This window comes from Thunnus thynnus, chromosome 9 (genome assembly GCF_963924715.1).
Source record: "Thunnus thynnus chromosome 9, fThuThy2.1, whole genome shotgun sequence".
NCBI classification, from domain to species: Eukaryota; Metazoa; Chordata; class Actinopteri; order Scombriformes; family Scombridae; genus Thunnus; species Thunnus thynnus.
In genome coordinates, this window is record NC_089525.1 from 13,581,039 (window position 1) to 13,597,285 (window position 16,247).

At 39.5% G+C, this 16,247-nt stretch overlaps 3 protein-coding genes across 3 annotated transcripts; 1 reads left to right on the top strand and 2 right to left on the bottom strand.

Annotated features, from left to right (window-relative positions):
* Positions 1 to 3,459: 3,459 nt before the first annotated feature.
* Positions 3,460 to 8,052, bottom strand: LOC137189231 (uncharacterized). The gene is made up of 9 exons (XM_067598980.1): positions 7,962 to 8,052; positions 7,015 to 7,128; positions 5,230 to 6,906; positions 5,042 to 5,141; positions 4,803 to 4,951; positions 4,602 to 4,714; positions 4,432 to 4,521; positions 4,211 to 4,333; positions 3,460 to 4,115 (listed from the first exon to the last, which is right to left on the bottom strand). Exons 1-9 carry the CDS (start codon positions 8,014 to 8,016, stop codon positions 3,909 to 3,911), a joined length of 2,628 nt encoding a protein of 875 aa, XP_067455081.1. The 5' UTR covers positions 8,017 to 8,052; the 3' UTR covers positions 3,460 to 3,908.
* Positions 8,053 to 8,797: 745 nt separating this feature from the next.
* LOC137189232 (glutamine amidotransferase-like class 1 domain-containing protein 3, mitochondrial) lies at positions 8,798 to 10,684 on the top strand. Its single transcript, XM_067598981.1, has 5 exons — positions 8,798 to 8,914; positions 9,344 to 9,456; positions 9,739 to 9,910; positions 10,029 to 10,230; positions 10,327 to 10,684. The coding sequence occupies exons 2-5, from the start codon at positions 9,349 to 9,351 to the stop codon at positions 10,520 to 10,522; spliced, it is 678 nt and encodes a 225-aa protein (XP_067455082.1). The 5' UTR covers positions 8,798 to 8,914; positions 9,344 to 9,348; the 3' UTR covers positions 10,523 to 10,684.
* A 2,781-nt stretch (positions 10,685 to 13,465) lies between these two features.
* On the bottom strand, positions 13,466 to 15,437 carry LOC137189234 (glutamine amidotransferase-like class 1 domain-containing protein 3, mitochondrial). The gene is made up of 5 exons (XM_067598984.1): positions 15,289 to 15,437; positions 14,696 to 14,808; positions 14,242 to 14,413; positions 13,922 to 14,123; positions 13,466 to 13,825 (listed from the first exon to the last, which is right to left on the bottom strand). Exons 2-5 carry the CDS (start codon positions 14,801 to 14,803, stop codon positions 13,630 to 13,632), a joined length of 678 nt encoding a protein of 225 aa, XP_067455085.1. The 5' UTR covers positions 14,804 to 14,808; positions 15,289 to 15,437; the 3' UTR covers positions 13,466 to 13,629.
* Between the last annotated feature and the right edge of the window lie 810 nt (positions 15,438 to 16,247).

Here is a 16,247-nt window from a genome sequence, read left to right on the forward strand (position 1 = left end):
GAGGATAAATCTATTGTCTTAACTCTGTGTCAAGTCTGTATAAGCCCATAATTTGCTGATTTGCTGACTTTTTTTATAGGCTAGGACAATGAAGACACGATCCTTGAGGAACAAGACCAGGAGACGTCATCAAGTGGATCATCCAGAGAGCTCCTCTTATTTAGATCTAGCTCCCAGTGGCTCAATGCAGAAAAACCATGAAAGGACCATTGACCCAGTCTGTGCTATACAGTACAGAACTTGTGTTGTCTGAAGATTTTTTTGTACCAAAATCAGTATTCTTTAAAATTCAAACAAAAATTGATTGAGCAAAAGTTCCTGTAGTGGCATTTGAGTTACATCTGCATGACACAGCAGCTATGTTTATATGTTATAAATCACAGGTGAAGTCTATGAGGACACAGAAATGGCCTTTAAGAGACCACAATTTTGTTGCAAGTTGTAAAACCATCTTAAATTCCAACTGCGAGATGGGAGTCTGCAAACGGTTTTGAGTTTAATGCTACATTATTCTCAAATAAATATTCAGTTCCTCTTTCATGTCCTGCCTTGTTGTTTCTCTTTGTAGTCAGTGTACATATAGTGACATATCAATCCTTTTTGCCCCTCAATATTGCTGCAAATGTTCTTAATGTCTGTGGCATAGCACTGTTCCAGTGTAGTCAGTGTGCACATGTTGTACCCCTGAATAATCTGAATAATAATCCATCTCAAATTAGAGAGCGGAGGTTATCTCATTCCTCAAATGCAGGTACAAATCCAATGCTTGATAAGCATCATCTGGAAGATGCAGCTGTGACTCTGCCATCAGAATGTTGCAGATGTTGTAGATGTCTGTGTCACATGGCACTGCTGGTCGAAATGTGCAGTTACTCTGACACAACTGTGCATCAGCTCTGTCCACTGGGGAAATGCAGTCATAAATTGTGTAGAGTTCTGGGAACATGTACATGATTCGGGGGCGACCACTGGGCACCCTGTCATTCTTTGATGGTCTGATGACATGTGAATCCCACACATGGATGGTCTCGTCTAATTCATCCTGGAAAAACAGTATAGAGAGAAAGAAAAGTTGTGGAAAAGAGTGGAAAGGGACCAGCATAAATAATTTAATAAATTAATAAAAACAGTGTTTGCTGCCCACAATGCTTGTACTGGGGGAAAAAATCTCTATTATATGATGAGACGTTATTTCATGCGGCTAGTTAAATGAGTGAAGTTGTCACAACTCTTCTTCTGTATGTCTGTGTCTGTATGGAGACAGCTCTACCCGCTGAGAGAGATTAAACTACAGGACACTGGTGAAGTGAGTTTCAGGGTGAATATTTAACACTGTTGAACCCACAATGAATATCTGAAACTAACTTCACCACCGTGCTGTTGTCGAATGAAGACAGAACTCATCAGATCAATTTTATGATTGTTTCACAGCGGTAACGTTCAACATAATACATCTAGAAGTCGAGTGTTAAGTAAAGACAGATTATAGTTATTTGAAGAAACGCGATCAAGGTACACCAAGCAACAAAAATAAAATAGCTTTAGGCTTTTGCTGAAATTTTTCAGATGTAACTAAAATCTTAATCATGAATTTTACATAAGTAACTGTAAATTAATAGGCCTAAGCCTAAACACATCACAATTTTGTTTATTTTGTAATTAAATTAGGCCTACCTAACCCCCAACACTGATTATGAATTAATACGCTATTGTAGGACACCGATGACAGTGATTAAGAAGAAAGATGGACATGATGAGACACGAGTCCTAATACTCCCAACCAGTGTCTGCTCATGGGAGGATGTTAAAATAAAAAACGAACATTTGTGGGCCTCAATTTAGGATGAAAATACATATAACAATGCATTGTAGCTTACCTGAATGATACTCATCAAGCAGAACTGAATTAGACCTCGGTCCAAATATGTACCACCGAACAAATCACGGTCCTTCAGGTCAGTGAACAGAGAGATGTAGAACTCTATTGATTCCCATCTGAGGAAACCCCACCAACTCTCTCGCCGTTATGAATGTTACGACGGAGAAAATGCTGAAAGTCTCTGACTTTAACATTTTCAGTTCCCCGGTCGCCTCTGACAATCCTTGGACAACCACCGAATTTCTGGACTGCCTCCGTATAGTAGCCTCCAATGATTTTGGGTCACTGCTGGTCGTAAATGCATTCCTCCAGATAATTTTCCGGGAAAATACGTCAATACAGCCGTTTATACAGATACCAAATGGTTTCAGTTTGTCGTAGAGTCAAAATGCCAAATATAATTGGGTCTCCCAGTCTCCCCCTACCTCTTCTTGCTCTCTACTCAACTCCTTGCTGAACATTTTATAACAAATAAATTAAAAGTATTATCTATTTAAGTATTAACTATACTATACTACTACTGATAGAGCTATTAGGATCTACATTCTCAGAGGCAACTGTTCTATACTGGAATAATGTTATTTGTGATTTTTGTGACCTTACCCCACAAATAAATGATCAATAATAAAGTTAAAGAGGTTTCCTTTAAGTTAATTCAGAGATCTTAACAAATGTGTTAAGATTATTGACACTGCATGTAAAGAACATGTTAAGGAATCCAGTTAAATCATCATTCATATATTTTGGAACTGTCAATATTGTAAAAGCTTTTGTGATATCCAGACTTTGTCATGATTTCCCTCTGAAGTGGGATTTTTTTTTTACTGACCACAGCAAAAATGATAAGGACACATTTTCCATGACAATCTCTGTTATAACTATAGCAAAATATCATATTCATAAGTGTAAACTTATTTAATTCATGTTCAGTCACATAAAATATAAACATATATACATATACAAACATATAAACATAAAAATTTCATGGCTTTCATTGTTCACAGTGTAAACAGAAAAACTGTGGAAATATATAGTCAGTGTTTCAATGTTTTTATGTAGTTGATTCCTGTTGATATGTTTTGTGTAGCCTTCCCCCTGGCATTACCTTGTCTCATAGTTTTCTTCTTTATTTGTATAAATATAATGTGCTGGTGCTTACACTATATATTATTGTACACTTAAATGTACATATTCTGTTTAAAAATAAAAAAAATATATAAAAATTTAAAAATATATAAGATTTTTATTTGGTGACATTTGATGTGACTTGATTCAAGCATCAAGTAATATTTGAAAAAAAGATAAATTAATTATTCTATCAAACACTGAAATCTTATTATTTATTACATATTTTATTACTTATTTCTGCTGATATCTTTTAACTATATGATTTAAATTGTCACAGTACTGATAATTTGCTCAAATTTCACGACAGCAGAAATTTAAGCACATTATCAGGAGAGGTGATTATAGGAGAGGTGTGCTTGTCTTTGAATTATTTTCATTTCATTAAATTGTTTAGTTTTTTTATGTATGTGTGTGTATGTTTTTGTGTATATGTGTAATTGTTGATGAGTATGGAAGTAGTGCAATTTTATTATCCTAAAACTATACACAGTAAGTGCACTCATGTTATCTGGTATACAGACATAAAATATACAGTTGGCTTAGCAGCCGTCAACATAAGCAAAACATCTGTACATAATATATTACACACCATAATTTACACATATATAGTCATATAACAAATGATGCATGAACATTTGTGTGTTATTAACACTTAACATACAGTTGGCTCTACGAACTACACAAAACAACATACTTGATAAAGACATCAGTGTGGCCAAAATAAAACACAGCTTATGGGATTCTTCATGGTTGTTCAAAGGGCATACTCAAAGAAAGGAATGGCTAATGATGCCAATCAGTGCGTGATTTTTTCATTTGACAACTTTACAACAACCGCACATTAGATTACAATATATTATTTATAATGCAGCAGGCAGCATTTTGAAGCAGTGCATTGATACTATGACTCATTTCTAAGGACTGGACTTTGATCAGGGGAATTAGTGCGTGGTGTTGAGCTTCCACTTCCTCTTTCTGACTCTGCTGCATTGTCCTCTCCTGAACCTCTGTCTATTTGTGTATCTGGCAGATTTATATCATATTCAAAAGCAGGATTCGTCTGCCCTTGTCTGTGCCGCCTCTGAACCTCCTCAAAGATCTGAAGAACCTTCCAAACAAAAACAACGAGTATTAGTGTGAGCGTACAAAAAATTGAGAGGGTTAACCTAAAATGCAAAGAACAGGAGGGGATATTTATATCACCTTGGATTTAGGAATGAGACCAACTCTGAAGAAACCAATGTTTCCTGTTTCAATCTTTGTGCAGTCAACCACAGTGGATGCAATGTTCTCTGGCGAGGCTCCATCACATAACACCCCGTCCACCTAACCAAGCAAAATGCACATATTGTTCACAAAAAGTTCAATGAAAGTATGAACAGCAGTGCCTCTTGGATTTAATAAAACTGAATTATTGTGTTTACCTTGTTGCCCAGCTTGGCGTAAACTTGGTTGTGGTGAGTTGTGTCTGCCTCGCCTGTAGGGTTGGCTGAGGTCACAGCAATGGGCCCCACCTTCAAAAAAAACAGGTCATTGTATTCACTATGGGGTTTACTGCCGAAGGTGCGCAGTTATTCATGTCTACAGCCCTTACCAGGTTAATGAGGTGTGTGGCCACAGTGCAGTCTGGGTTCCTGATAGCGATGCTTTGTGGAGTCCCTATGTGTTTGGCAGCTTCTCCTAAACCAAAGGTGTCCATCCATGGGCCTGTGTGAGACAAGAAACCCATATGACCCTTCATGCACCATCAGGCAACCAGGCACAAACATGCAAACATCCACAAACACACAGCTACCTCTGGGTATGACCATGCTGATGGAGGAGGGCCACGCAGCCTCCATGAAGTCCAGGAGCAGAGGGCTCAGCAGATGTCGGACCGGCTCCAGCTGCTTGATGGAAGAGATCCACAGGGACATGGGTCGGTCCTGCGCCTGCTTCTTCACCCTGAAGTCAAACACAAAAATTAGAGAATAATGAGACGGAACTGATAAATGAATGCAGACCAGGGCACACTCACAAAAAAAAGACACTTACTTGTAAGCTTTGACAACTGCATCTGGCCTGTTGCAAGCTGCCACCAGCACATAGACAGTGTCTGTAGGCATTCCACATATGCCACCATTTTTCATGATTTCTGCAGAGGAGAAGAGAGGAGAAGAAAAATCAAGTATGCAAACAACTGTATTTTAATATTCACATCAATTTCTTTTATGCATTCTTACCTGCAATCTGTTGGACAGATGAAGCCTTGCGGGCTGGCACATGAGGGCAGATATCTGCCCCTCCTCCAACCCCACTCAGCTTCACTAAAGGTTTTCCTAAGGGGATCTGGGGGGTCTGGAAGGTGCTGTTGAAAATGTGAGCCAAAAAACAATAAAAACTAACAAGGCCAAAGATAATGGTGACTCCTATGTCATAACCATAAGGCAGTGCACCTACTGCATCCAGCAGGAAGCTAATGAGGATGAGTTGGAAGGTGAATGCATAGACAAACCAGGCAACATTTAGAAACAGTGCCGCCACTGTCACTAAACAGTTAAACAGCATGAAGCAGATGATCCCGACGGCCACATTAAAGCCTCTGGTATCACCGTACAGACCTCCGTATCGTGTCAACCCCCACACTGTCCACATCACCCCATAGACTATAAAAACTGTGCTCTCAAAGGTTTTACCCCGAGAGAAAGCAACTGAGCCGCAGAGCAGCTGAAGTGCCCCACCAGCCACCACCACCCAGGGCAGTACCAGCACAGACAGAGGATTTCTGTCACCAATTGTGGCTGTGACAGCAAAAGCAGCCAGTACACTGCAGGCGTGGCCTAACACTTCTGCATCTGCATATTTGGAATAGCCCAGGTGAGGTGCATGGAGCTCTTTATCATGGGCTCTGAGAGTGAGACCCCGCGTCCTGGTTACTAAAGCCTTGAAATAGCCCTGCCCTGTGGGAATCATTTTAGTGGAGACCATATTGAATGCGGTAATTAAAAGCATGATGGCAGAGGCTACAAATATAGCTGCCTGTACTCCCTGAGTGCCTCCTTGGAAGAAGCCTCGAGGCTGGGCTGCAATGGCGATACAATACGCTGAAAAGAACAACTGGTAGAACCCCTCCAGCAAACTCTTCTGACAACTAAACAGAGCCAGGATGAAGAAAAGCACAGAGAAGACGACAGGGAAGGGAACCGGGGAGAAAGGCTCCACTTTGTAGAATGATAGGAGAGCACTGTAGCCCTCTGCAAATCTCAGGAGAGCAGTGAAGCCGTAAAAAGTAGCAGCTAGTGTGTCCATGGCTCGGTAGAAGAGGACACACATGCCAAGCTGGAAGACTCCAGCTGTCCACAGCCAGGGGACGTGACCGACAAAGAGCTGAGGGACCACACCTAACAGAGGACAGGCTAACACAGAGGCTGACAGTAAGTTCATCACCAGACCCACTGACACTGCATCACTACACTCCTGCTTCTGCCCTGTTTTCAGCTCATCTTTTCTCTTCAGGCCAGTTCCTGGAGGTTCCACTTTACCATGAGTGACGATGGACAGCAGACGTCCAAAACCAAAATAAACACCCACCAGACAGACAAGGAGGTAGTTAGCAGCTGTGGCAGACTGGCCGAAACCTGAAGCTGACAGACCGGCAATTTGATGGGCACAAGCTAAGCTAATGCAGACAGCTATGAGACACAGAACTACTTTCTTTACCACGAGTGCCACACTGCCTATGAGGAGCAGGGCTAATGTAAACGCTGCCAGGCCGGGGATCAAAGAGGATCTTAGCTCTGTGGGCTTTAGCACCCCCTGCCCTGCCAGGATGTACACCAGGCCTGAACCACACCACAGAGCAGAGATAGTCAGACACACAGAGGAAAACAGCTGGGCGTGGGACAAACTGCGACGGATACCTGAGAGGTAAACAGTTAACAGGGAGCAAATTAAGTTTTTTCATGCATAAATACAAATCTCTAATTAATAAATTTTTAAAATTAGTGATGACTAAACTCAAAACAAACCTGCATAAGCTAAGAGGGCAGCGATGATGAGGAGCAGAATCCCCAGTGCAGTATGGGGGATGAAGTCTTTTTCAGGAGAGCTGGCATAGTTGTTCACCAAAAGCAGGAGAGAACCTAAAGGTCAGAACAAGTTTTTTTTTAGACATCTTGATAAGAATTAAGCAGATGATTTTGTTTCCTCCTACAGTAAGCAGAATTAAGTGAAATGTTTCCCAGTTTAGATTTTCTCACGTTTCCATATTTTATGCAGTTAATCATGAACTTAATACTAGTTCTGCCACATTTCTAAATTTGTATTTTGTAGTTGGCAAGAGTATGGATTTCCTAATGCTGTGAGTGGACAGCAGAGGTTTTAGTATTATTCAACATATTTAACACACAAGGACTACCAACTGACAAGAATAAACTATAACCATCATAACAAAATATTAACTTATTTCTTCTCAAAACATTATTAGTTATGTAATTAATGTCATCTGAAAAAAAGAAACAGATTATTATTATTTCAGGAAAGTTACAGTTAATTTGCATGTTGTGTAAAACAAAAATATATACTTTTCTTTGACATAAATCGCAGCTTTTATTCCAAGTACAATCTTTCCACAAAGCCTTCAAAATAACTGACAGAGAGCAAAGTCATTAGGAACAAACTGATTGACAAAGTCATAAAAAATTGGAATAATAGAATAAAACACCTGTGAGATATGACAAAAAGTACACCTCTGGATTGAGGTTAAACTTACACAACATGCTTTTACAATTTTGACACCAACTTAAGATATAACTTTACTTTTATCTTACATTTCCGCATGATATTAGTTTTTTTGAAGGCAACTAAAATGATATTGTGTTTTGTAGCCCTGAGAAGGACTGTTAGTCACAGCCCAACTGTTGCAGTGGGGAAAAATGAACGAAAAAACAAACTGACGCATGTAAATACAACTTACCGCCAGAGATGCCCAGTATGCCCACGGACACATGCAGTGAGCTGAGTTGAGCCATAGCAGGAGCGACACTCAGCAGATGTGAGGATGCAGTCTTTATACAGTCGTGAGTGACGTCAGCACACGAAAACAAACAGAAAAAGCTGCACAGGTCCGCCTTGTGTCGACTACACCCATTGAGTTTCCGTATTGCCTGTAACTCAAAATTAGACAACCGTCATAACTCGCCTAATTCAACTATATAGACTATTTTGTTGGTGCCCAGCATTATTATGGCCAACCTAAACAATAATGTCGTCCAAATACCAGTACTATTCCTCTTGTTTTAGGCTGCATCTGCCTGTTAAATTATTAATTTTTAATACGTAAAAAACTGAATGATCTCGGTAATTTATTTTTCCACACAAATACACAAATACTCCCTACGATGTAAATAAGATCTACAACCAGAATATACCCTAGTATGCACCTGTTATTTTATCAGTAAATTCAGTCTTACCCTACGTTAATTTATAGCTATTTAAATTAGTCATACATTTATTCACATACCTATATCTTATCGACATGCAAGTTAGACCACGTAAATACGTTTGAAAATTGGCTTTAGAAAACTTTTACACTTCTCATCCACATAGCTTTGAATGTAACCCAATTAAAAACTAACCATGTAGTTGACATGCGTTGTCATCATTACAGCAGTCTTACTGAAAACAAAAGTTGCTAGACAGGAATGACTCATCATTTTAACTGCAACAATAACCACTTTAATTCAGCCCTGTTCCTGGTTCCTTAAACAAATATGATATCAGCCTTTTGGACAGCTGACAGTGGGAGGAGACAGGAGAGGCAGGCAGGACTATAAAGTGTCTGCCTCAGGAGTTCAGCCCGTACACTTCTACTGAACAGCAGGATCACACAGTGAAGAGCCAGGCCACCTACATATATACCTGTCCAAGGTGAGTGAATCTATCCACACTGTCTCTACTTCTGCTTTTTATACTTAACAAACACCTTTTCTTTATATATGAGAAAACAGTTTGTATTTAAGGAATAATCTCTTGGAGTAACTGTGAAGTAGTGCTGCAAACTGCATGAGTGAAATGGTGAAATGCTTAATAAGTATAATATATTTACCTCCAAGTATTATATTTATTCATACCACCTGGCAGCAGCAGCACTCCTGAGACTCCTCTGCCACCTGACTTTATGATTTTTTTATGTGCAGTGTGAAACTCAGCGGTTCAAATGCAGCTGATATGAGACAGGAAAAACAAACAGGAGACCGACATTTTATGATGTGAAACTAGGGAAGCGCGATGAAGTCTGTCGTGTAAATATCTTTAGTTCTAGGTTATACATATGTGCTTTGTGTGTCTGTTTTACAGGAACCATGGTGAAGCGTGTTGCAGTTATTCTCTCCGGCTGTGGAGTCTATGATGGCACAGAGGTCCACGAAGCCTCCGCTGTCCTCGTCCATCTGAGTCGTGCCGGAGCAGAAGTAAGGCCACGTCTGCAGGACAAAAAAACCAAGTGACCATGTTACAGTATAGTTGTCTTATGTCATGGCAGACAGGATTTACTCCAGCTCACACTTTGCTCTACTTTTCTTTCCATTTTTCATTAAAAGAACTGTTGTAACCCTGACCCACTGAGATACGGTTAACAGCTTTGGAAAGACTGACACATTACAATACTACAGAGCTACAGAGGCTGTTGGCCCATCCATCTGATGTGTAATGTTTATTTATTTGTTGTTTATTTTCCTCTTGATGCTCCTCAGGTGAAGATGTTTGCTCCAAATGTAGCTCAGATGCATGTTGTAAACCACTGTGAGGGGAAACCTACAGAGGAGAAAAGAAACGTCCTGCAAGAAAGTGCCCGTATTGCCCGGGGTGACGTGACTGATCTGGCCAAGTTGGATGTTTCAGCATTTGATGCTGCCATCATCCCAGGTGAGGCTGAGTCAGTTGTACATAGAGTATAATATTTTACATTTAGCACTTTTATATTTCTTTTTTCACCTTCACTTTTGAGATATGCTACATGCTACTTGAATGTGTTCTTGTTTAGGGGGTTTTGGTGTGGCCAAGAACCTGAGTGACTGGGCAGTGAAGAATAAGGACTGCACCGTCCAGCCACAACTGGAGAAGATCATCAAGGCTTTCCACAAAGCCGGAAAGCCGCTGGGCATGTGCTGCATCTCCCCCGTCCTCGCTGCCAAAGTCCTGCCTGGCTGCGAGCTCACTTTGGGACAGGACAAAGAGTGTGAAAAGTGCGTGAACACATGATTATTTTTCATCATCAGATGTCAGTGGATACTGAAATGTGCAACCTAAGGTTCTAACATTCTCTCTCTTGTCCTCTTCAGGTGGCCATATGCCCAGACAGCCGGGGCTGTAAAGACGATGGGCTGCAAACATGTGAATACAGATGTGGAGCAAGCTCACGTTGATGTCAAAAATAAGCTGGTCACCACCAGTGCCTTCATGTGCAATGCTCCCATTCATAAAGTTTTTGATGGAGTAGGTGCCATGGTGAGAGAGACACTTGGCTTAAGTCACTAAAGACTATTTGTATGTATTGACTTAAAACCCAGTTCTCTGTGATTTTCTGTACAAGCATTGGGTTTAATATCAAGTTACACCACTTATATCAGAGCATTCATCTAATGTTACATATATAATGTGTTGTTTTGAGATTTTCAATAAAAGTTGCACTGCAAATTACACATTTGCAATCATTTATCTTTATTATAATAAAACAATGGTAATCACAAAATATCTACAACTTGACTTTCTGTGATTTTCTATACAAGCATTGGGTTTTAGATTAAGCTATGTCTGAGCATTTCACTGCTGTCGTCAATTGTAAGGTTTTCAATAAAAAAAACGAGTTAATATGCAAATTGCAGTACAGCATTTATTTTCTTATTTATTCTTAGAAAAAATAAAATGGAAATGACACATTTCATAAGAAAATATGCAACACTGTAAAAACGTGTTTGTGTTTGAACCTAACATGGAAGAAAGCAGTTTTTTCCACAGGTTATCTAAATTTTAAGCCCACTGAAGTGTCACTTTATGGCAGTGTTGCTTTTATCCGTCTCGGGTGATCCGATCACAAGTGGACAGCTTTACGTACGTCTGTTTACACCTGGCATTAACATGCGTCTCCACATGCGTCCTAGTGACCATTTGAGATCGGATCTGACTTCCCCGCTCTATATGCAAATAAACACGGACATCTCGGACATTTCCGTTTGCAAACGGTCGTTATTAACCGGCGGGAGGACCGGGTGTCCGCTCCGTCCAAAGCTGTGTTCAACTTGTTTGATGATAACAGGATAAATAAATATACAATGCAGTGTGTGTATATATATATATATATATATATATATATATATATATATATATATATATATGCGGTTATATGCGATCTTCCCGCAGCTGCTTCTCTCCCTGTGCGCATTTACGCACAAGACACAGCAGCCTAACTTCATCGGGTCAGTCAGGATCTAATGTTAATTAACGTTCGGTGTTCTTCTACACATCCAATAGGTCAAGTTTTTACACACACGGTCCAGGTTCATACTGTTTGGCGTAAAGCAGCTGTCCTCCTGATAAATCCTGAGCTCATCATATCGAGCAGCGCAGTAAAACTAAAAACTGTAGTTATCAACTTGACAGGACAGAGGGAACTATTCAGCAACGTTTAGCTTCTGAAATATTTTTTTTAGACAGACGAGCGAAAAACAAGTTAGTTTCTTATTTTGGTTTAATTTGTATTCTAATTGTCGATTTGAAGAGGGAACTCGGTTAGGAGAACTGGAAAAACAGAGGTGGATTACGTTTTTAATTCACATAAAAAACAAAATAATTTGTTTATCCTATTATAAAACAAGCTGAACAGCTTTGGGCGGAGGGTCCTGTGCCCTAGAGGACGTCTGAGACTGAGATTAATGCTTCTGCCTGTGTTTCATCTCTGAAAAGTGAAGACACAGTTTGAGTTAAAAAAAAAAAAAAAAAAAAAAAACTTAGCGGCGACTGGTGTGTGTCGAGCTCTCAAGTTAATGACTGAGGCAAAGACTAAGTGCTCCCCCCACAGGCTATTCATCAGAAGTAATTTTATCTATCTGAATACTGAATCTGCTCTGTTTTAACCATTGAAGACAAAAACTGTAAAATTAACCTTACAATTCAGATACATAACATACAACCCATTCAATACATTGGTTTATATCTTGTACATCAGGCAAAAGCAGCATGTTGTTACCACCATAATCCTGGTTCAGTCTTTAAGAGGTTAACACATCTAACTTTGGAACACTGATTATACTACCACTGTGGAGGGGGACGTTTGATTTATATCAAAATTCATCAGTCTCTGAGATGGTAGGTTCACAGTTTTGTGCTTAAATCATGAATACACTCATTTCTACACATATAATCCAATTGATCAATTTGTTCTTGTGCTTGTGAATGTGCCCACATTTAGAACCACTCCTAACCAGGTTTACCAACAAACACCCAGTAGCCCACAGATATAATAATGGGCAAAATGATTCCTGAATTACAGATAGATCTACACAAACCAACTCTACCGTTAAACATGTAATAATGAATAGATTGTAAACTATTGTTTTTGAAGATGTGAATCACCATTTTTATTTGGAAAACAATGTAATCATGTCTCTATAGGCTACCATTGATGCCTCAGTTTTGTTTCTCTAATGCTGCACCACGAAACACTTGGCCCCATTTACGAGATCCACATGATTTGTGTTGAGATTCAGTGATAATAATGCATCATTATGGTTTGTTGCCGTTCATTTTAATTGGTTTGTCTAAGCCATGTATGTTTTCTGTTACAATGAAACTGTTAAAAAGTGCAACAATATACAGTTGTGTATCACCTGTCCCCATCTGTATTTATTTATCTCTGGACAAGCAAACTCTAAAATTGTCAAATACAACAGTTTGGTTTTCTTGCCACTGAAAGCTGTCCAGTCATACTGTAGATGTTTTCAAAAAAGAATGATATCAGGGTTTCCAATTTTCATGAATCTGGCGTGAGACACCCACTTTCAGGCTCTGGGTGCAAAGATAGAGTAACTAATGTTTAACTAATTAATAATGAATGAGTCATTACTATTTTTTTGCCGCTCAGCAGCTGCATCAGAGTTAATTATCCCCAACTCATGAAGAAAGTGGTCAGTATGATCTACTCACAGATATTAATGAACTGATCAGTACCTAATGATTCATTAATATAGCATCTCCCAGTCTGTTCTCTAGTAACTCATCATTATCTATTGCATAGTCCTCCATTAGGAGTTATTAGGGAAGTACTTATTAACAATTAATCAATTATCAGGCCATTCTTGATTTGTTCCTCACTCGTTCCTTTGCAAAAGTTTGCACACTGTATTGTAAAGTGTTACCATTAAGGTTGTAGATATTTTGTGATTACCATTGTTTTATTATAATAAAGATAAATGATTGCAAATGTGTAATTTGCAGTGCAACTTTTATTGAAAATCTCAAAACAACACATTATACATATAACATTAGATGAATGCTCTGATATAAGTGGTGTAACTTGATATTAAACCCAATGCTTGTATAGAAAATCACAGAGAATTGGGTTTTAAGTCAATACATACAAATAGTCTTTAGTGACTTAAGCCAAGTGTCTCTCTCACCATGGCACCTACTCCATCAAAAACTTTATGAATGGGAGCATTGCACATGAAGGCACTGGTGGTGACCAGCTTATTTTTGACATCAACGTGAGCTTGCTCCACATCTGTATTCACATGTTTGCAGCCCATCGTCTTTACAGCCCCGGCTGTCTGGGCATATGGCCACCTGAAGAGGACAAGAGAGAGAATGTTAGAACCTTAGGTTGCACATTTCAGTATCCACTGACATCTGATGATGAAAAATAATCATGTGTTCACGCACTTTTCACACTCTTTGTCCTGTCCCACAGTGAGCTCGCAGCCAGGCAGGACTTTGGCAGCAAGGACGGGGGAGATGCAACACATGCCCAGCGGCTTTCCGGCTTTGTGGAAAGCCTTGATGATCTTCTCCAGTTGTGGCTGGACGGTGCAGTCCTTATTCTTCACTGCCCAGTCACTCAGGTTCTTGGCCACACCAAAACCCCCTAAACAAGAACACATTCAAGTAGCATGTAGCATATCTCAAAAGTGAAGGTGAAAAAAGAAATATAAAAGTGCTAAATGTAAAATATTATACCCTATGTACAACTGACTCAGTCTCACCTGGGATGATGGCAGCATCAAATGCTGAAACATCCAACTTGGCCAGATCAGTCACGTCACCCCGGGCAATACGGGCACTTTCTTGCAGGACGTTTCTTTTCTCCTCTGTAGGTTTCCCCTCACAGTGGTTTACAACATGCATCTGAGCTACATTTGGAGCAAACATCTTCACCTGAGGAGCATCAGGAGGGAAATAAACAACAGATAAATAAACATTACACATCAGATGGATGGACCAACAGCCTCTGTAGCTCTGTAGTATTGTAATGTGTCAGTCTTTCCAAAGCTGTTAACCGTATCTCAGTGGGTCAGGGTTACAACAGTTCTTTTAATGAAAAATGGAAAGAAAAGTAGAGCAAAGTGTGAACTGGAGTAAATCCTGTCTGCCATGACATAAGACAACTATACTGTAACATGGTCACTTGGTTTTTTTGTCCTGCAGACGTGGCCTTACTTCTGCTCCGGCACGACTCAGATGGACGAGGACAGCGGAGGCCTCGTGGACCTCTGTGCCATCATAGACTCCACAGCCGGAGAGAATAACTGCAACACGCTTCACCATGGTTCCTGTAAAACAGACACACAAAGCACATATGTATAACCTAGAACTAAAGATATTGACACGACAGACTTCATCGCGCTTCCCTAGTTTCACATCATAAAATGTCGGTCTCCTGTTTGTTTTTCCTGTCTCATATCAGCTGCATTTGAGTTTCACATTACACATGAATAATTCACAAAGCCAGGTGACAGAGGAGTCTCAGGAGTGCTGCTGCTGCCAGGTAACACTGTTGACTATAGAGAACTAACAGGAAGAGGTTGGAGTTTGCTGAGCAAACCCTGCTGATATGAATAAATGCTGTACATGAAGATCAATATGTATCAGACACATATAAAGCATTTCCGTCATGCATTTTGCTGTGCTACTTTGCAGTTCATCCTAAGAGTATCGTCTATGTTTAACATGTTTCTTCCAAACATATAAAGCAATGGTGTTGGTAAATGTTAGATAGGAGAGGTAGAGACAGTGTGGATAGATTCACTCACCTTGGACAGGTATATATGTAGGTGGCCTGGCTCTTCACTGTGTGTGATCCTGCTGTTCAGTAGAAGTGTACGGGCTGAACTCCTGAGGCAGACACTTTATAGTCCCGCCTGCCTCTCCTGTCTCCTCCCACAGCCTGTTGTCCAAAAGGCTGACATCATGCATGTTCAAGGAACCAGGAAATCGGCTGGATTAAAATCACAGACTGTATAGTGATGGACATAAAATAATGAGTCATACCTCTCAGATAACTTTGTTTTCAATGAACAATGGGACCGATATGATAACGATGACCCATTTAAACAACATGATTAGTTTTTTTGCAATCTTTCATTCAAAGTTGAGAATATTAAAATTTTGCAATATGTTTTGAAAATGTTCAAAAGGTACTTTTTTAAATAATATTTTGACAGATAAAAACATAATTTATGAATAACTTATGACTAAACAAACAAATAAATAAAGAATACTTGTAAGTAAAATCCCTCATTTAAAATCCTGGTTAAGTAAAAGTATAGAGGTATTAACAGCTAGATTACTAAAGCAAAAGTAATAATTTTGCAGATTGGCCCGATTTTCTGCAAAATTAGCACTTTTACTTTAGTACTTTACGGATTTATGATGTTGTATGATGAGGATGTAGGATTTTTACTTGTAATTAAGTATTTTTACATTGTGGTATTGATACTTTTACTTAAGTGGAGGATCTGAGTACTTCGTCCATCACTGCAGGTCACAAAATCTGATGGGTCTCAAAATACGGTGTGACGCCTGCACGGAAGCTAAGCAATGTACTGCTGTGGACGGGACCAGCAGCAAAGCGTATTTTAGCCACCTAAACACGGCCGACCTAAAAAAAAAGAAAAACATCAAAATTATTTTAAATGTAGGCTATATTTAGAATAATTTCACAGCTTTGCCTTGCCGTCAGACAGCCCTTTCCTTTGGCACTACATTTTCT